The sequence below is a fragment of the Hermetia illucens genome, chromosome 4 (genome assembly GCF_905115235.1).
Source record: "Hermetia illucens chromosome 4, iHerIll2.2.curated.20191125, whole genome shotgun sequence".
Taxonomy (NCBI): Eukaryota; Metazoa; Arthropoda; class Insecta; order Diptera; family Stratiomyidae; genus Hermetia; species Hermetia illucens.
This window is the reverse complement of record NC_051852.1, coordinates 169,149,731-169,171,214: the sequence shown is the minus strand read 5'-3', so window position 1 is coordinate 169,171,214 and position 21,484 is coordinate 169,149,731. Positions and strand designations below refer to the sequence as shown.

Genomic DNA, 21,484 nt, shown 5'->3' with positions numbered 1-21,484 from the left:
GTCCTCTGGGTCTCCATCGCAATTTGGACAGTCGGGTGAGGTCTCCAATTTAAACCTGTGCATGTATTGGCGATATCCTCCGTGCCTCGTGAGAAATTAGGTGAGATTATAATTAAGATGTCAATGGGCATCATTTCAGAGATGCCGAATGCTGCATCATTTGAGACAGTCCTGAAGGCAGAGTATACCCTCAGGGCTGTCCTTCTGTAGACTGCACTCAGTTTGTTAGTGTTAACTGACATCCGCAATGCCTCTCTCCAAACTGGGGTCGCATAGAGCATGATTGGGGCCACCACCCTGGCTATAAGCAACCTAGAGGTATGCCGTGGTACTCCCACGTTCGATATTATCCTTACCAGGGCTATACTGGCAGTTGTCGATTTGTTGCAAACATACTCCACGTGTTGCTTATAGCTGAGCTTCCTGTCTATCACGACCCCCAAGTATTTGATGGTCGGCTTGGAAGTGATGATATGATTCCCGATTCTAATACAGGCGTCATTTCTCTTCCGGCGCTTATTGATGAGGCGCCTGCTTTATCAGGTTGATCTAAACACACCTGAAATCGCCTGAAATCTTTCTCGGTTTCGGGCATGATGGATCTCTGCTCTGTGGCTGGATACATGCCTCAAAGAAGATTGCCTGGTGATCGCTGTGAGTGTAGCGTTCGCTGACGCACCAGGGCATATCACGTGCCAGTGCAGGGCTGACAAAGATCATATCTACAACTGAACCTGACTCCCCTTTCTGAAAAGTGTTCACAGCACCTTCGTTAGCCAAAATTATGTCCATCTGCGCAAAAGCTTCTAATAAACTTCGCCCCTTGGCCCCTTGATTCTCTGCTACCCACCACTCAAGGGCCCAAGCGTTGAAATCACCAGCAATCATCTTTGGACTTCGTCCCCTTGCGTCGAGAACAAGATTATCAAGCATTTCCTCGAATTCAGACAGTGTCAGACTTGGTAAGACGTAGCAGTTGTATCATATACACCACTTATTTTTGCCTATACAAGGCAACTGGCTGCCTGACTTGCAGTACATTGTATGGCCTGTCGACCGCAAGCCCATAGCGCTCCGCCGCCATATGCTACCGTAACGGTTTCTATACGCTTAACTAATGATGGCAATTTCCATCTCAGATTCGAGCGTAGTCTGCTCAAATAAATCCTGAGCGACTCTGGAATGATTGAGGTTTACAGATTTCTCCTTTCGATGTCACTTCATTGAGATCGTTTTTGGGGATGCACTGTGGCATTTTCCCCAGTTTTGCCTACGCTGGATCTTTTCAGCTCGAACATGAGATCTCCTTTCTGGGTTCTTCGGATTCTGTTCACATTTCCGCTAAGATCTTTCAGGTTGGGATCTGCTTTGACCTTTCTGAGTATCTCCGCGTAGGACAGATTGCCCTTACTGGAGATAACAATCGCATCTGGACGGGTTCGCACTTTTGCTTTTCCTTTCGCTTTTTTGCTCGTAACCTTAGTCTATTCATCGTTTCCATTCGTCTTGGGCTTCGCAACGCTGGTCGACTTTCCTACCTTTGCGGTATGCTTTCCTCCTTCTGAACTACTGGTGCTGGTTTTCCTGTCCTGTCCGCCTTTTTTTCTCTTAGGCGACTGCTGCTTATTTAAAGGATCCCCCTCTTTTTCAAGTACTCGTTTATTTCGCCCGGATTCGGTGGTTGTACGGTTAGGGTTGCTTGTGACACTGTGGCACAGCGGGGTTCGGCGTATTCTTAGTATTCTTTTCCTCCAGCTGTTATCTATTATAGAGGACTCTAATAGCCCTCACCATATTCTTTATGGCTCGGTGCACGATGTGCTTGCCCTTGATAAACTCGGACAGCTCAATTATTTTTGCCCCAAGTTGGGTGAAGGGTAATTCGTCCGGATCGGGACTCTGTTCTCGATAAGTCCCGGCAGGGTTACTTCTTTTACATGGTCCTTCACTTTTGGCGTTTATTGCCCTTGGCTGTACTTTATCCTTCATCGTCTTTGGCATTGGTGGAGATCTCAAAGTTGATGAGCTTCTTTTGAATGGATCCCTTCCTTGTTCCTGGAGCACCTCCTGCTGTCGAGCATCTTGAACATATGCGGTGGGTGTTGTCACGGTTTTTGTCTGTCTGTCTGTCTGACTCCATCGCAGTTTGGACAATCGGGTGAGGTATGGAGTTCGAACCTGAACAGGTACTGGCGATATCCTCCATGCCTCGTGAGAAACTGAGTAAGATTATAATTAATCTCACCGTGTCGTCTCTCCAACCACTCGCTGATGGCAGGGATGAGCCTGTGTGTCCACCGACCATTTCCCGAACGTTCCCAACGCTCTTGTCATCTATTTAGAGATCTATCCCTTTCGGCGTTCTTCGTCTGCGATAAAGGATAGATAGACTTCGCATTATATATATTCGTCATCTCATCTGCCAAGATGTCAATGGGCATCATTCCAGAGATGACGAATGCTGCATCATCTGAGACAGTCCTGAATGCCGAGCACACCCTTAGGGCTGTTCTTCTGTATACTGAACTCAATTTGTTAGCGTTAAATGCAACCTGCAATGCCTTTCCTCAAACTGGAGCTGCATAGAGCAGAATCGAACACACTACCCTAGCTATAAGCAACCTGGAAGCATGCCGTGGCCCTCTCACGTTCGGTATCATCCTTGCCAGGGCCACACTTGCAGTGGTTGCTTTATCATAAACATACTGCACGTGTTGCTTATGGCTAAGCTTCCCGTCTATCATCACTCCCAAGTATTTGATGGCAGGCTTAGAAGTGATATGATTGATGACTATTTACACCGCTTGGTGATGAGGACCGCTTCCGTTTTTTTCCTCTGCAAGTGTCAGACCAGAACTCTCTAGCCAACCCTTAACAGCACTGATCGCTTCGCATGAGTATAACTCAGCATCTTCGAGATGCTTTGCGACCACGACCAGCCCTATTTCGTCGGCGTAACCCACCACGTTGGCTTCCTCCGGAAGGAGAAGATTAAGTACATCGTTGTACATGATGTTCCACAGCAGTGGGCCCAGTACGGAGCCCTGTGGGACACCCGCGGAGACAACGTACTCCTGGGGTCCGTCATCGGTGTCATACCAGAGCCTCCTTTCAGTTAAATAACTATTGACGATAGCAGCGAGATAGGCGGGAATACCAACCTTCGCCAAAGATTTCCGTATTAGATTCCAATTGGCCGAATTGAATGCATCCAGGGTTACTACCACGCAATATTTGCTGGTACTACCTTTTCCGTAAATTGCATCCATAACCAATTTGATGACATCAATGGTTGATCTGGCTTTTCGGAACCCATACTGCCGATTTGAAAGGCCGTCTTGGCTCTCAACAACCCGGAGTAATCTATTATAGATTACCCGCTCTAACATTTTCCCCACCGTGTCCAAAACATATATGGGTCGGTATGCCGATGGTTCACCTGGAGGTTCACCAGGCTTAGGCAGAAGTACCAACTTTTGTCGTTTCCATGATGCAGGAAATATCCCCTCGGACATGCACGCTTCGAAAAACTCAGCAAACATGTCCGGTCTGGATTTCACGGCAAGCTTAAGGGTCCTATTCGGAACGCCATCCAGACACGGAGCTTTGTTATCTCCTATCCTAGCGCAGATCTCTAGCAGCTCGTCACTGGTGACTGGCGGTATTGCCGTTCCATTCAGATGTCGCTGGAAGCTGTCTATGCCCTTCTCCTGCTGTGGGAATAGCCCCTGGATAATTTTTAACAAGAGTGAAGGGCATGTGATCTGCGGAGATGATCGGCCTCTGAATCGCCCCATCAAGATTCTATAAGCGCTCCCCCACGGGTTTACGTCCGCTTCCAAACAGAGCTCCTTAAAGCTTTCCCTCTTGCTCCGTTGGATGGCGAACTTGAGGGTTTTGCGCACTTCCTTATAGGCGCCCTCTTTTTGCCCTTGTTCCATTCTGTCCACCGTTCTTTGAGCCGCTCTTCTGGCTCGGTGACAGGCTGATCGAAGGCTGGCCAGTTCAGTATTCCACCAGTAGTTTGGTCTTCTATTGGGGAATGAGCACCTCCTAGGCATGGATGCGTCACATGCTTTGGGGATGCATTGGGCCACATAGGCAACACTTTCCGTAGAGGTATCTGCTTTATTAGGTTGGTCTAACCACACCTCAATGAAGGTCTGCTTATCCAGCGCTTTAGCAGACCAGCCTGACATCTTTCTCGGTTTCGGGCATGATGGTCCTCTGCCCGGTGACCCCACCCATAGCCCAAAGAAGATTGCCTGGTGATCGCTGTGGGTGTAGTGCCTGCTGACGCACCAGGACATATCACGTGCTAGTGCAGGGCTGACAAAAGTTAGATCTACGATTGAGGCAGACCCCCCTTTCTGAAAGGTGTTTACATATCCTTCGTTGGCCAGAATGATAGCCAACTGTGCAAAAGTGTCTAATAGACTGCGGCCCTTTACATTTGTCTCTCTGCTACCCCACTCATGGGCCCAAGCATTGAAGTCACCAGCAATCACCCTTGGACTACGACAACTCATTTTTCCATTGAAGTTAGTGCCTTCTTAAATTCTGGGCATTGACCACTGCCGGCAATATGCCGGTAATTCCGTCCCTCACTTCCTTCGCATAATAAGTACGTCCCTTTTGCACGTTTTGGCAATATGGCCTTTCTCCCCACACCTTCTGCATCGATCGGACCGATCAATACTGCTGGTGCATGCCTTCGCGAAATGACCAAACGCGAGGCACTTGAAGTACCTCTTTAGAGAAATTTACTCTCTCAGACGGCAAACAACCCATCGAACCTTCCCGGCTGCCAATAATTTCTGCGCTGCATCTACTGGTAACCGCAATGTGGCCGTTTGAGTACTGCCATAGGCTTTCCGCGAACTCACAATGGACTTTTCGGCAAGTTCCTCCAATTTGAACTGTTCCATCAAGGCAGTGCAAATTTCTTCGTTGGATGTTACTTCATCGAGATCCTTGCACTATATATAGACCTTATGTTTTTGGGTCCGTACTGTGACATTCTCCCCAAGTGAGTTCTTAACCTGAGTTCGGAAGCCATCAGTTTTCCCCAAGCTGGTTTTTTTCAACTCAAACATGAGGTCACTCTTTTGGGTCCTTCACATCTTGCTGACATTTCCGCCTAGATTTTTTGGGCCGGGGTCAGCTTTGACCTTTTTCAGTATCTCCGCGTAGGACAAACTTCCATTGCTGGAGATTAAAATCGCTTCTGGGCGAATTCTCACTTTTGCCTTTTTTTTTGCCTTTTTCTTAACTATTTTGTTCCATCCACCGTTTTCATTCCCCTTGTGTTTTGTCGAGTCGATTGTCGGACCTCGCACTTGAGGGACCCACTTTCTCTCTTCGGTGCTTTTAGTTGCGTTTTTCGGAGCTGTTTGTATTCCCTTTTTCCTCTTAGGAGCCTGCTGATTTCCCAGAGGATCCACATGTCTTTCCCGCACTCTCTTGTTTGGTGGCAGGTTGATTGCATTACGATTAGGTATCACTTGAGTCGCCTGTGACATCGTTGGGGCAACAGATTTCGACTTGCCCTTGGAATTTTGTTTCTCCTGCTGCGATTTGTTGTAAAGCATTCTCATTGCTCCGACCATATTTTTTATGGCTTGGTTGACGTTGTGCTTGTCCTTGATGAAGTCAGATAGCTCCACTATTTTTGCACCAAGCTGTGTGAAGGGTAATTCCTCTGCTTCAGGGCTCTGCTCTCCATGAGTCCTAACCGGATTACTACTTTTAAATAGTCCTTCACATTTGGCATTCGTTGACCTTCCCTCCGTTTTATCTTTTTAAGGTTTTGTGTTTACATTAAAATCGGTTTACCGTCTGTCTGTCTGTCTGTCTGTCTGTCCGTCACACGCATTTTTCTCGGAGACGGTTATAGCGATTGACACCAAATTTGGTAAAAAGTTGGGAACTGTGAACGCTCTCACATACAGTGAGTTACATCCTTTTACGTTGAATTTAAGGGGGGGTCCCCATACATGCAAAAGGGGGGTGTAAAATTTTTTTTCATCAAATATAGTCATGTGGGATATCAAATTAAAGGTCTCGATTAGTACTTTTCGAAGCCGGTCTTAGTTTTGACATTTCTTGGAAACGTGGGGAGTGCGGGGGGTTGAAAGTGATCATTTCTTTAAGGGGGCCATTATCAAAAAATCAGGGGGCTGCCACTATATGGTGCCTTGGCTCCGAAATACCTTTCATACCGATATCTGTTCAAAGAAAGTTAATAATAGTATATTACTATAATTTTATGTAATTAGCTGGAAACCCCCCTTAAATTCATCCTAGCGGCACGAAATTCTGCAGTAATGTAGGCTATAATGTAGAGCATGATCACAACAAGTTTGATGGAAATCGCACTGTTACTAACAAATTTATAATACGTCGAAGTTGTTGCTTCTTTGAAAATTGAAGACTATCAATGTCAATATCACCCGAAAGTGGACATATGCATATATTACGTGCTACGCACTAAGAAATACACAAAACCTTTCGTACCTGAAGCGTCCAGCTTCCGGTTTCCCGACTTGTTTGATGTTTGGCATTGGAGGAAATCTCAAAGTTGACGAACTTCTTTTGAATGGGTCCTTTTCCTGGTCCTGGAGTACCTCCTGCTGCTGCTCCTCTTGAATATGTGGGGTCGGTGTTGTTGCTGTTTTTGTCGTCCAGCGATCTGCTTTCCATTCAGCCTTCTTCGATTTTGTTACTGGTGTTCTTGGTAGAGTGGTACTTCGCTTGAACGCTTCCTTTTTCAAATCTAAAACACTTGTAGCATTAGATGTCAAGGTCGCCAAGTTGTCCACCATCGAGGCACTGCGGTCGAGGGATATCGACGACCGGGGGCCTGCTTGCTCACTCTCAAAAGCCGCCGGTACTGGGGTTCCGAGCCCCTGCACCGTAAGTTTTCTTTTTCCCACGTCTTCCGTAGTGGTTTTATGTTCTGGGTATCCTTCCCATAGCCATTTTGGTCCGCGCACCAGAGATGAGCAAATACTAGCCCATGCACAGCCAGAAAAGAAAAGTGCATGAACACATATTTACACATCAATAGGTATGCCCCAATCCGCCAGCTGTCTGTTTTTTTTGAGGAGGTGGAAATCTTCAAAAGACTCTGGCCTGGGCACGCCAGTGTGGGATTTTTACCCACTAAAACCATCCCCGACTCCCCCCCCTACCCCGTGGGACCACCTTTAGGTATTACATCACGGGGCGGAGTTAGCTTACTTTAGCTAGGTCTCCTTCCGACTACCCGCGGGGTTCGTAACCGTGTCTTCCTCACTTCTTCTGTTTTTCGCAGTTTTTCCTGGATTACAGCGATCAAGGAATTGATCGCATCCCAGCCTTCTTGACAGGCTACCATTCTTCGGACAAAATTTTCCGGTGATAACACTTCACCTAGAGTTTCCTCCAGGTTCGTCCTTTCTTCCACGAACCTAGGACACTGGAAGAAAACGTGCGCCGGGTCCTCTGGGACCCCGCAGTTTGGACAATTCGGCGAGGTGTTCAATTTAAACCTGTACAGGTATTGACGGTATCCTCCATGGCCGGTGAGAAACTGGGTGAGATTATAATTGATCTCCCCATGCTTTCTCTCCAGCCACTCCCCGATGGAAGGGATCAACCTGTAAGTCCAACGACCCTTTTCTGACTGGTCCTATCGCTGTTGCCACCTGCTTATGGATCTCTCCCTTTCGGCTTTTTTCATCTGAGATAAGGGAGAAATGGACCTGGTGTTATAAATGTTCATCATTTCGGTTGCCAGGATGTCAATCGGCATCATTCCCGAGATGACGAACGCTGCATCGTCTGAGACGGTCCTGAAGGCAGAACACACTCTTAGGGATGTTCTTCTGTAGACCGCACTCAGTTTATGTGTATTGCCTAAAACCTGCAGTGCTTTTCCCCAAACTGGGACTGCATACAGCATGATAGAGCTCACCACCCTGGCTATGAGCAGCCTGCAAGTATGCCGCGGGCCTCCTACGTTTGGCATCATCCTTGCCAGAGAAATACTCGTGGTGGATGCTCGTTTACAAGTATGCTCTACGTGCTGCTTAAAATTAAGTCCTCCGTCTATCATCACCCCCAAGTATTTGATGGCCGGGTTGGAAGTGATGATACGATTCCCGATTCTAATGCAGGCGTAATTTCTTTTGCGGCGCTTAGTGATGAGGACCGCTTCCGTCTTTTTCTCGGCGAGTGCCAGTCCAGCACTCTCTAACCAAGCCTTAATAACACTGATTGCTTCGCTTGAGTACAACTCAGCATCCTCGAGATGCTTTGCAACCACAACCAGTGCTATATCATCGGCGTAACCCACCACCGTAGCCTCCTCCGGAATCGGAAGGTTGAGCACATCATTATACACGATGTTCCACAGTAGTGGGCCCAGTACAGAACCCTGTGGGACACCCGCGGAGACAACGTACTCTTTGGATCCGTCATCGGTATCATACCAGAGTGTCCACTTTTTCAAGTAGCTATCGATAATAGCGGCGAGGTAGGTGGGAACACCAATCGTCGCCAGAGACTTTCGTATAAGGTTCCAATTGGCCGAGTTAAATGCATTCATCACATCTAGGGTCACCACCACGCAATATTTGCTGGTACAACCCCTTCCGTGAATTGCATTTTCGGCCAAGCCAGTAACCATTCTGATGGCATCGATGGTTGATCTGGCTTTCCGGAACCCATACTGCCTATCTGAAAGGCCCCCTTGGCTCTCGACGACTGGAAGTAATCTATTATAAATGGCCCGCTCCAACATTTTCCCCATAGTGTCTAGAAGGCATATGGGTCTATAGGAGGACGGTTCACCTGGAGGTTTGCTAGCCTTAGGTAACAGTACCAGCTTCTGCCGCTTCCATGGTGCAGGAAAAATACCCTCCGACATGCACGTTTCAAACAGCTCCGCGAACATATCCGGTCTACTTTTGACGGCAAGTTTGAGAACCTTATTCGGTATGCCGTCAAGACCCGGGGCTTTACTGTCGCCTATTCGACTGCAGATCTCTAGCAGCTCGTCCCTGGTGACTGGTGGAATCGGCGTCATATTCAGGGGGCGCTGGAAGGTGTCAGCACCCCCCTCTTGCTGGGGAAATAACCCCTGGATTATTTTCAACAAGAGCATAGGGCACGTGATCTGCGGAGACGATCGGCCTCTGAATCGTCCTGTCACGATTTTATAGGCGCTACCCCACGGATTTATGTCCGCTTCCGAACAGAGCCCCTTAAAACATTCCCTCTTACTTCGCTGGATGGCGAGCTTGAGGTTCTTGCGAGCTTCCCTATAGGCATGCTCCTTTTGCCCCTGATCGATCCTACCTATTGCCCTCTGAGCCGTTCGTCTGGCTCTGTGGCAAATCGATCGAAGATTGGCAAGTTCACTATTCCACCAATAATTGGGTCTTCTAGTGGGGAATGAACATCTCCTAGGCATCGACGCGTCACATGCTTTAGAGATGCTCTGTGTGACATGGAGAGCTCTATCCGTGGAGGTGCCTGCTTTGCTAGGCAAGTCTAGCCACACCTCCATGAATGTCTGCTCATCCATCGCTTTGGCAGACCATCCTGGTGTTCCTCTGGATTTCGGCTTCCGGGGTGCGGGTCTCCTGCCTTGTGGCTCCATCGGGTTTTTGGTCATGCTCAAGGGCAAAACAATTTGAAATCGTGTGTACTCGCACTGATTTCCCCCCTTGAGGGGCAAGGGGGAGTGAGGTAGCTGTCTAGTATCTAACTGTGGTCTGTCCGTCACACACATTTTTCTCGGAGACGGTTGTAGCGATTGACACCAAATTTGGTAGAAAGGTGGGAACTGTGAACGTTCACGCATACAGTTAGTTACATCCCTGTACGTTGAATTTAAGGGGGGTCCCCACACATGCAAAAGGGGGGTGTAAAATTTTTTTTCATTAAATATAGTCATGTGGGGTATCAAATTAAAGGTCTCAGTTAGTACTTTCCGAAGCCGGTCTTAGTTTTGACATTTGCTGGATAGGTGGGGTATGTGGGGGGTTGAAAGTGATGATTTCTTTGAGGGGGCCATTCTCCCTTACCTTTCGTATGTAAAGCGTCCAGCTTCCGGTTTCCCGACTTGTTTAAATATAATCTGCTTCAGTATTGAAGGTTTAATAACGAATAAATAGAGCACTGAGTCAGTCCAGGGCTCGTAAACAATAACAGGATATACATGTTATTCTTTCATGAAAATCAAGTGCAATGAGGATGACTAGCTCTCTTAAGAATAAGCTCATTTAAGCTCACGGAACATCTGACTTGCTGATAATTCGACAGTCATATTTTCTCATGGATATCTCAGTTTCTTATCTTTGCTGATAAGAGAGGAATAATAGGAGACTTCGTCAAAGTTGGCAATTTATTTAAAAATTATGCAAATTCAGTAGCTGATTGTAGTACGAGTATAATTGCTGTTTTCTTTGTTTAAATACCAAAAGCAAATTTTAATATCATTCGAGTAAATATTCTCCGTGGATGGTCTGAAGATAGAGAAATAAACTTTTATGATTTGAATTTTCCATTATCAATTGTCTTAGCAACTCCTCGTACTAAATGTGTGAAATTGGCGAGCAATCTAAGATAGACGTCCATATAATAATCAAAAGACCTACCAGATGCCGTAGACCTGATTATATTGGCTGAGGTAAACTTTGTTAATTGGACTATTTTTTCCTTCCCTTATTCTAAGTCGCAGCATCATTGCTTCTTCTGTAGAATCTTTTCCAGAATTTAGATTCATTGAGGCAAGATATTTTAGGAATTAGGACTTGGTCTTCCGAACTCTGTGTTCCCGTCTCCGGGGCATCAAAAGTGCTGAACCTAGGATGTGGGTTGGGATGGGATGCACGCGGGAGAGGTTTGGGAAAAGGAAGCTAGGATTGGTGCTGGGGAGAGGTGGGTTTTGAAAATTGGGATAAGGAGTAGTTATCGATGTAGAGAAGTCACTCTACCGTGGGGACCAAAAAGGAGGCTTGGGGTATGGAGAGATAAGAAGCTTTGAGGGAACAGATGAGTTCGTAGAAGATTTTCTTCGACGATCTCGATTTGCATAGCCTGGGAGATAAGGGGATTAGGATGGGTCTGACATTTAGTGAGGAAGTTGAGGGCATGGCGGACTAGGACGGCGTCGATGCGGGGCGTTTGGTAGGCGTCGTAGAGGATCTGGTTGGAGATGTATTTGGAACGGTCTTCGTTTTTATAGGTGGGCTCTTTGAATCGGAGTCGTTTGATTTGGTAGGGAAGCTGTCGGACCAAAAATGAAGCCAAAATGAGGAGGGGACGAATAAGCTATTTGTAGTAAAACGGCTTGACTTTCAAAGGTATTGGGATTATGTATTTCAGGATAGGGTAAAGGGATTTGAAGGTACCAGTTGCATAGCTTAGTACTTTCTTGATATGGGGGAGGTGGGATAAGTGGGAATTCATAGTCACCCCAAGGTAGCTGACTTCATTTACGGTGGGGATTGGGGCATTGTGAATTTTGAGGGATAGGGTTGATATGTCATTCCTTATTTTCGGCGTCATCCTTGCGTTACCGCAGAATCCGATAGTTTCGCATTTCTGTTAGTTTAGGGAAGGGGGGGGGGATGAAGTACCGGTAAAGCTCGTCCAAATAGGAATTCAGGAGGGCTTCATCGACCGGGCTGTTTTTGATGGAGGTATAAAGGATGAGGTTATTCGCGTATTGGAGGATTCGTATTGGGTTTTTGTGTGGGCTTGGTTTGGGTGCGTCTGCGGTGAACAGGGAAAAGAGAGTAGCGGAGAGGACTGATGCTGGAGGGATGTCATCCGGACTTAAGTAGGGAGAAGAAAGGTGCTGTTGGAGTTGAACTTGGGATTTCCGTCCGGCAACAAAGCTAAGAATTAGCTTGCAGAGGTGCGGATGCAAATGGAGGACTTCGGAAAGCTTATAAACGAGTTCGTCTTGTCATACGGAGTCGAAAGCCCTCTTTATGTCGAGGAGACAGGGTATGATCGGCGCTTTCCAGTTGAGGCCCAGGAAAACGTCCGATTTGAGCACGAGGAGTGCATTCTCAACCGAGTGTTTTAGGTCGGTTAGTGAATCGAAAGTTGGTTAGAGTGTGGTTGGGGTCACAGTGCTCACCAATGATTGCTTTTATGATCCGTTTGAAGATCTTGGCGGAGGATAGGCCTGTAGCTGTCGGAATTTTAAAGATTCTGGTTCTTTTTTGGGATGGGAACTATCCGAGCACTCTTCCAATCTGATGGAAAGTGGGCATTGATTAGGCAGTGGTTGATCATAGAGGACATGATGGGAGCAATGCTAGGAGCGCATTTCTTTAGGACGATGGAGGGGATTTTGCCAATTCTAACTGATTTTCTATTTTTGGAGGAGACAAAAAACGCCATGACGAAGTCTGGATTGACAAAGTGGATGGAGAAGGTGCTTTCACGGTGACTTGGGTCGGCGAGTGTTTGACAGAAGGGATTTTGGGTGGATTGAGAGATATGGAAGGAAGGAAGGGAAAGAAGCTGAGAGATTTTTCCGCTTACCTCGTTATCAAAACGTGGTTCACGGAAGTGTAGGGGACAGTGGTGTGTTTGAAGAAAGCGGTCTGCGAGGACGTTCACCCTTTCTGTGGGGGGGGGGGGGATGTTTTGTGGTAGGATTGCGTTTTGTTGGACTGATTTGCCTAAACGCGGCAAAGGTGAGAATGAATTCCCTGTATGTACCAGGGTTCAGTGTGTAGCGGGTCAGGATTTTTTTGCGGATGGACCTGTTCAGTTCGCAGATTTCGGAAAGTAGGTGAAACGATTGCGGGGAGTATCTATTCCTAAATAGGCTCCGTCTGAGGGTCTTTTTGTAATTGATATCGTTTAGGATATCATCAGGGAGGGTAACGTCAGTTTGTTACATAATTGCTGAGTTGCTTCAGTGTATTGACAAACTGTTTTATCGATGATGTCCTTGGAAACTGTATATCTGAACGGGAATAGGAGGGGTTGAAGCTTAGATTTGAGGACCAGGTGGGATGGAACTAATGACTCTGTCCGGGAGCTTGATGTCCAGGATTATGGCATCATTGTTACTAATGCCGGGGACTGTTTCGAAGAAGGGAAAGGTGTTTGGGTTGGGAATAACAGTTAGGTTACAGCTAATCAGGAAGTGGTCAAGGTAGGATTGGTAGTAGCTTTAGTTGAAGGTTGGCAGGGTTGGGCTGAAATGGGCTAGGTTGATGGTGGGATAGGTGGTTGTGAGGGAATCATGGAGTTGTTCCCAGTTCTGTTTTGACCGTGCATCGAACCAGGACGAGTGTCTGGCGTTGAGGTCTCCACCGATAATTAAGAACCACTGTTTTCAGGGATGACGGGGTTGAGATGCGCAGAGGGACTTGATACCGATGAAGTTGTGTATGTAGAGGGGTTGGTTAGGGCAGTAGACAGAGGTGAAGAAGATCGAGGTTGATTGGGATTCGAAGGAGATGGGGTGGCTTCAATTGATTCGGTAGGTGTATTTGTCTGGATAGTAATTTGTCGGAGATGAGAAATGGCCGTACCACCGCAGGAAGAGGTTGAAATTAGGAAAGAAAGTCATCAGAGTCCCAGAGTTTAACGATGACGTCTTCTAGCTTCTTTGTTGTACGGATGCCACAGGTTGCATTGATAAGTTGAAAGTCTTTGAGGCTTTCTGCTATTATCCACCCCAGCGCTGAATTTTGAAGCTCCGGCAGGCCATCTGATCATTTTATGTGGCCTTCCCTTAGAAGATCGAAAAAAATTTCAGCATCCAACAATTCGCCTTGGTCTATTAAAATTGGAATTTGCTAATTTGATATTTTTTGGAATATTCCAGTTATCGAACTGCAAATATTGTCCTGGTTGATTTGAAACAATTTTTGGAATGACGTGTGATTGAAGTTTGATTGTAGCGCGGTGTAAAACTTTAGTTTCATTATTGCCCACTAGAGATGGGTACGTGATGTATGTAATCTTATAAAAGTGATATCACCTTAAAGTATGATATTATACTACCATCACCGAGCGCGATGCAAACACTACAACATAACCTAATATTAGCGCATCACGAATCATCACCGCATTACCAAGCGTCACTGCATTACTAAGCATCATCGCATTACCTAGCACTAGCCATTACCAGGCATCATCCCATTACGTAGTATCATCCCATTACCAAGCATCATCTCATTACAAAAGTGATGTTGTAATATAGCATCACCTAATATTAGCGCTCTTCGTAGTACAAGTCGGGGCGGCAGTTGTCGATGCCTACGCCGAGTACTGGGGGCTGGCTTTGGGCTGGCATCGGGCTGTTTTCGGGCTTGCTTTGGACGTGATTTAGGTTGGCTTCGCGTTGGTTTATTCCTGGCTTTTGGATTCTTTTCGGATTGGCTTTGGGCTTGCTTTAGGTTGGCTTCGAGCTGGTTTTTGGATTGATTTAGGGCTGACTTAGGGCTAGAAAATATTTTTGGGTGCATGTGCATATGGGGATGCACATTCTTGGCTTTAAGTTCGACTATTGATTGCGAATCTGTTCCCTCGGCCAGCTTTGATGTGGAAAGGTGATTTTGATTTTGGTTTTGTGGGTGATAGGCAAACTTTGATAATGCCAAGAAATGAAAGGTGATGTTTGATATATTACTTGGTAATATCACTTTTTTCAAAGTGATATGATACTACATTACCTTGGCAAGGTCCTTGAAAAGATTACGGTCCAGCGACTGGTGGTGAAAACATCCCATCTGGTGTCTGACAGGCAGTATGGCTTCTGTACTGGGAGGTCCACCGACAGCGCCTTAATGTATGTGAAAATTTTTTTTGTCCGTTGTCATTGTAAATACTCCCTTGGAATGTATTATGTAGATTTAAAAGGCATATTTGGTTTAGCTAAGTTGGTTCTCCGTGTTGTCGAAACTTCGTGAGTGTGACTGCCGGAATTAGCTGGCTTCTTTTCATGGTAGGGAAGCAATAGATAGATAATTTTAAATATGTTAATGTGTTTTAGTGCCTTATTCTTTTGTTCTTTCTTTTCGTTTCAGAAAATCCGCCGACACGGCTGTTCATCGCAGTCATGTTGTTTCTCGCTTGCCTCGTTGCATACATGACAAGAGTCAATTTTTCCATACTTATTGTCGCCATGGTGAAATCGACGAATCCAAACATCACTGCACCGGACGTAGGTGTCCTAATTGTCTTTCGGAGTTCATGAAAATATGACCTGAGGTAAAATTGTTCTCATTTGTTTCTTTTTTCAGTATGGACCCCGTTTTGATTGGTCGCAGCAAGATCAAAGCCTTCTACTAGGAGCGTACTTTTGGGGTTACATGATTACATCACTAATGGGTGGAATCCTTGCCGCTGTTTTTGGGGGTCGAAATTTAGTTGCAGGCTGCTTGATTCTGAGTGGAATACTCACATCTTTTACACCGTACTTGGCAATATGGAACTTCTGGTCGGTGATTGTTGTACGGTTCATCTTAGGTCTTTTTGGGGTTTGTATGATTTTAGTTGTAATTTTAATATATGAGATTCTACTGTAAAGCAGGTCTTTTGCACGATTTTTGACATCGTTTAAATGGTTCGATCCCTCACGAGTCTTTTTTACTAAATTAACGTGTCTATACTGATGCGTGGGTCGACACCGGATCTAAAAATAACCAACGAACAAATGAATTTGTAGCGGCCTAACATGATAAACCAGAACGAGAGCTAAACTTGAAAAATAAAAAAAATGGCTCGACCGCGCGCGTGGAAATCGGAATAAGTATATTGGGAAAAGGAAGGGGTGTAAAAGTGTAGGAGAAGAAGTGAAGATTATGTATTGTCAAATGCGTACCTTTTTGTTGTTGTAACGAGAGAGGCGAAAGAAATAATGGACATATACCAGAAGGCGGTGCGCTACAAAGTCCTCTAGGGTTTCTACTAAATATCTCTGTTGCTATGACTACTAGTGTTGATGGACTTTGAACTTTGTGGACGTCTTTCATTTGGGTCGCCCTTAAAGCTCTATTCATACGATCTAGTAGTTAGCGTATCTAGCACGGAGTGTGCCCAGCACAACACGGACGAAAGTATTCATATGATCCAGCAGCTAGCGTGGGTAGCACCTAACGTGTCAGACATAAAAGAATTGTTCAATATATTTACTATGAGTAGAAGTAGCAGGCGTTCCGTGCCCAGTACGGAGCATGTCAGACACAGCATCGTAGAAGCCAAGAACACTCATTTACCGGCATGATTTTCTATGGCAACAGAAAATTATTACGCATCCACGTCGTACCGCGCATCTCAGCGGAAGTTTTTCGTCCTTGCGTCAATGATTTTATCAACACAAACTAATGAGAAATGAATGCAGGTAAAATTAGCTGCTTTACACGCTCCATGCTGGATACGAAACGGCTGCTGCTGGGTCGTATGAATACTCTGATATTAAATGTACGGAAAAATTCTTTTGTTCTTCAAAAGCTTATATTCTTAGGTTTTCCTTTTTGTTAGTAGGTCCTTTGGCTTTATTCTTTTCAGTCGTCTCGTCATAGCTGAGATATCTGTCAATTTTTGGACTCTGCTATTTTCATTTGATCGTAATCACTTGTTGCGCCTGATTGCAAGGTCTTTAATGACTTCACTAACCAATTGTATTCTCGGGTCAGGTGTAGATCCTCACGAGTGGACCAGGGAGCGTCTACTATGTTTCTAAGCATTTTATTTTGAAACGTTTGCGTGGCTTTTATATTTGTTTCTTTGGCATCGCCCCAGAACTGTATGCCGTATGTCCATACGGGCTTTAGGATCTGCTTGTAAATTAGCAACTTGTTGTCGATGATGAGCTGGGAATTCCTCCCCAACAGTCATCTGTCTGTATCTGGCATTTAACTAACACATCGTTCAATAAGTCCCGGGACTAACTATGAAAACAACATTTTATCGGCAAAATTCTTTATTATTCATCAACATAATCTCCTTCAAGGGAGCATCTTTTTGAGATCCGCAAAGAGCCAGCAGTCGCTGGGGGCCAGATTCGGCGAGTACGGAGGATGAGGAAGCAGTTGGAAGCCTAATTCGTTGAATTTGGTCATCGTTTTGATTGACTTGTGGCTCGGTGCGTTGTCTTGATGAAAGATGACTTTGTTCTTCTTCATGTGTGGGCGTTTTTTCGCTATTTTGGCCTTCAAACGATCCAATAACACCATGTAGTAGTCGCTATTGATGGTTTTTCCTTTTTCGAGGTAGTCAATGAAAATTATACCATTCGCATGCCAGAATACGGACGCCATCACTTTGCCGGCCGACTGTTGTGTTTTTGGACGCTTCGGGCGGCTTTTACCGGTCGTACGCCATTCAGCTGACTGCCGACTTGACTCCGGAGTGAAATGGTGAATCCATGTTTCGTCCACTGTCACATATCGACGCAAAAAAGCCTGTTTATTGCGAGTAAACAGTGCCAAACAGCTCTCCGAATCATTGATACGTTGTTGCTTTTGTTCCATTGTGAGCAAACGCGGCGGCCATTTGGAAAAAAACCTTTTTCATAGCCAATTTTTGGTGCAAAATAGTAAATGCACTACCAGTTGATATGTTCACCATCTTAGCTATCTCGCGCACTTTCATTTTGCGGTCACCCATCACGATTTTCAATACTTGCTTGGTGTTTTCGGGAGTTACTCCCTCATTTGGCCGACCCGAACGTTCCGCATCATTTGTATCAGCACGACCGCGTTTCACGTCGAAAACCACCGACAAATGGTTGTTTTCGGCGGAGTAGAGTCCGGATAACGTTTTTCAAGCCATTGCTCAGCTTGAATAGTGTTTTTTCCCCATTAGAAAACAATGTTTTATCAACACACGAAGCTCGTTTTGGTCCATTTTTTCACGATTGCAAAGCTAGCGTCAGTTTAACCACTATAGCTTTTTTGGTTATGTTTCGAATTACATCAAATTTTGACACATCTTATCTGAAGGTTGGTACTTCTGAACCTTGGTATATAAATGGCATTATTAGCGCCATTTCTACGCTAGTCCCGGGACTAATTGAACGATGTGTTATTCCATCTTTTTTAGAATGAATCTTTTCTAGTTGAGCTTAGCATCGAATGCCATACCATAATCTTATTCGCCTGTGACACCCCGTATTGTCTGTTGATGATGAATTTAGCTGGATTTTCTTTTTTGCTAGTGAAGTTAAAATACGTCGATTAAAAGTGCACTTTCTCTTTACTTTCTATAGGGTCCTCTCTATCCAGGCTTTCACGATTTAATTTCGAAATGGGCCCCGCCTGATGAGAAAGGAAAATTTGTGTCAGCGTTAATGGGTGGAACGTTTGGAACTGTTGTCACCTGGCCCTTGTGTGGTCTAATGACAGAGAGTCTGGGATATACATGGTCATTTCATATGACTGCCATCATTTGTGCAATTGTTGGAGTAATTTTCTTAATCGTGGTTGCCGATAGGCCAGAGAAACACAAGCACATTACAGAGACCGAACGCGAGTATATTGTCAATAGTTTGAAGGAAAATGTTACGAAACAATCGGTAAGTCGTTGATAATAGTTTTGAAGGAGGAGCACGAATTGATAACAAACCATATATTATTCCAGAAATTCCCACCTCTCAAACATGCTTTGATGTCACTACCATTTTGGGCCCTACTTGTTTTGCACTATGGTAACATGTGGGGGTTGTTCTTCTTGCTTACGGCTGCTCCCAAGTTTATGGCAGAGGTAAGATGCAAGGACTCTATGGACTAGCTGCATAGCTACTACACTACTATATTGCTTCCAGGTTTTAGGCTTCAAGCTTACACAGGCTGGTTTTCTTTCAAGTTTGCCGTATTTGGCCAGGTTAATTTCGGCCTTTATTTTCGGACAAATAGGTGACACTATAAGGCGGAAATCGTGGATGTCGGTTACTTTCATGAGGAAGTTCTTTTGTATTTTTTGTAAGTAGGAAATTATTTTTTTTTAGGGTAAAACGATCTACCCTTGATTTGTAGGGGCTTAAATTGTTTAACATTTGTCAGCCCTCTCGATATATGTATCTTATGTACTTTATTATAACATCCGCAGCACATATCATTCCTGGTGGATTACTAATGGTAATGGCATTCGGCGGACGAACTGCAGCTGTTTGCGTCGCACTCATGACACTATCCCTAGGTTTTAACGGGGCTGCTACCCTAACGAATCTAGCGAACTCGCAGGACCTTGCGCCAAACTATGCCGGCTCACTGTATGGAATCATAAATTTCGTTGGAACGACACCAGGATTCTTTTCTCCCATGATCGTTGCTTATTTCACACAGGACCAGGTATGGTTGAGCAGAATAAGTCAGGAACTGACTTAACAAAGATATTCTATTTGTTTGCATTTTTCCAGAATACGATAGATGAATGGATGTGGGTATTCATCACAGGAGCAGTGGTCTATGTGATACCGTCATTATTCTTCATGATATTTGGAAGTGGTATGGTGCAATATTGGAACGATATGCTTAAGAGCGAGGTGAAAAAAGAAGATCCTGAGAAGACCAGTTAGGATAAAAAAAAATTCAACTGGAATTTAGGTTTCATAAAAACACATAGACTTGGTTTTAACGCACTTTTAGATTGCACTGCGTTCTACTTAGAAAGTGCCTTGACTCCGATATATCTCATAAGTTTGTCAACATTTGGAAGTCTCAGTATTAGCCGCCAATACACCAAGAAGATAAAAAACGGTCCACCAGAAATTTAAATTTTAGACTACTTTAAATTGTTAATTTTAAGTCATGTTCTAATCGACAAGTACATCAAAAGCTTACCTTTATAGTTGTTATAATTACTATACTTGTATTTAATTATGCTACGTCATATGGAAACCACCCGTTATCATGTACATACATATTGGTCTCATTGAAAAAAAAAAGTTTGTATATTTCCTTTTATTTTTAGACACTGAATGAATGTTTAAAACTTCAGGTAACAGGCGTAAACTTATCTGTGTTTATAGCAATCCAAAAACAGACGACACATTAACAATCTATAATATATGTATATTTATTTAGATAAAATGTAAAACTATGTAAGTGTATTTGTAGACATAACTCGAATAAATGCCGGATGCTATGATTTTAAAACTAGTTTGTGATATTTCAACAAGTTCATAACCTTTCCCTCTTCCCTCCCAAACTATGGGTGGAGCATATATAAATATTAAGAAAGAAAATAAAATGAAAAAAGTAAGTATTCGAAATGAGCCTGATGTTATATATGTATATAGTTACAGAAAAGAAGGTGAATGTATTTACGCACAGAGTGTTGGACTCCCGCAAGGATACGCCGTCGGACTACCAACTAAACACCTCCCCATTGTCAGAGAGCTAGCCTGGAACCTTGTTGTTTAGGATCTGCGAGATCCTAAGTCCGCAACCACTTGATGGTGGACCGGACTAAATGAGGAGCAACTTACTCCCTCGTTTTTTAGTCCATGGATCCCTAGTTTGGAGCGTAGCACCCCAAGCATTAGGAATTGAAAAAATCAAAGATTTGACTGACGGTTTCGTCCAGGGCAGAGGCAACTCGTCAGACGCTGCCTCACCTCTGCCTTGGGAGCAGCGTGACCGAATATAACTCGCAACCTTGTCGTGTTTTTGCAATGATAAAAGGGAGCGTCTTTCCACCTGTTGGCACTTTCGGTCACGCTGCTCCCAGGGCAGAGGTGAGGCAGCGTCTGATGAGTTGCCTCTGCCCTGGACGAAACCGTCAGTCAAATTTTTGATTTTTTCAATTCTTAGCTTGGAACCGTTTGTCACATTATTTCGGGCTAGTTCCCGTGCTCTCCCGCCTTACAAAGTCTTAAAATCAGGGAATTCCTTTCACCAAACCGGAGGGGAGAGGAAGAAAGGAACTGTCCGTTCAAGGAACTCCCTCCCATCCGACTCCTCCATCGCTTATACTCAATCTTCTTTGCAAAGAGCAGAGCCCGAACATAATGCCCAACACGACCCCACTTCTTAGTGCTCCTCAGCATCTCCTCGAAAATGTTGTCTGGAGAGAGAGACCCCTTGTGTAAAGTTAACTGCCGACGAATCCAATCCCATCTTCCACAAGAAAGATAAGTGTGATGGTCGTCGTCCACAAACCCATTGCAAAACACACAATCAGGAGATCGTGCCTTTCCAATCTTATGCGGGTAAGACTTAAAGCCTCCATGCCCACTTAGGAACTGGGTGAGGAAATAGTCAGTTCTTCCGATTCAGCTATGCTCCTAAGTTGCTAATGAGACGCGCAGTTCATCTGCCTCTAGTCTCATTTAGTCAAGGTAGTTGCCACTCATCTAGTGTAGGTTGCCGTTCTTCACAATCAGCCACCTCTCTTGACTCTTCTCCCTTGCGCTTGTGTATTCCTTCACGCTCGTTATCAAGAAGAGCAACGGGGGTGACCACCATGACAGCCGGTTCAAAGACAGCGCGGCAGGCAGATGCCACTCGCAAAA

The 21,484-nt window shown here is 44.9% G+C and overlaps 1 protein-coding gene across 1 annotated transcript in view; it reads left to right on the top strand.

Annotated features, from left to right (window-relative positions):
* LOC119655613 (sialin-like) overlaps positions 1-20,120 on the top strand; it is an 83,714-nt gene extending 63,594 nt beyond the window's left edge. The window contains exons 3-9 of the mRNA XM_038061583.1: positions 15,054-15,190; positions 15,270-15,506; positions 18,239-18,544; positions 18,610-18,732; positions 18,794-18,950; positions 19,078-19,319; positions 19,388-20,120. Of these exons, the coding sequence (XP_037917511.1) occupies positions 15,054-15,190; positions 15,270-15,506; positions 18,239-18,544; positions 18,610-18,732; positions 18,794-18,950; positions 19,078-19,319; positions 19,388-19,546 (1,361 nt within the window). The 3' untranslated portion in view covers positions 19,547-20,120. The remainder of the gene's footprint in view (positions 1-15,053; positions 15,191-15,269; positions 15,507-18,238; positions 18,545-18,609; positions 18,733-18,793; positions 18,951-19,077; positions 19,320-19,387) is intronic.
* Positions 20,121-21,484: the final 1,364 nt, after the last annotated feature.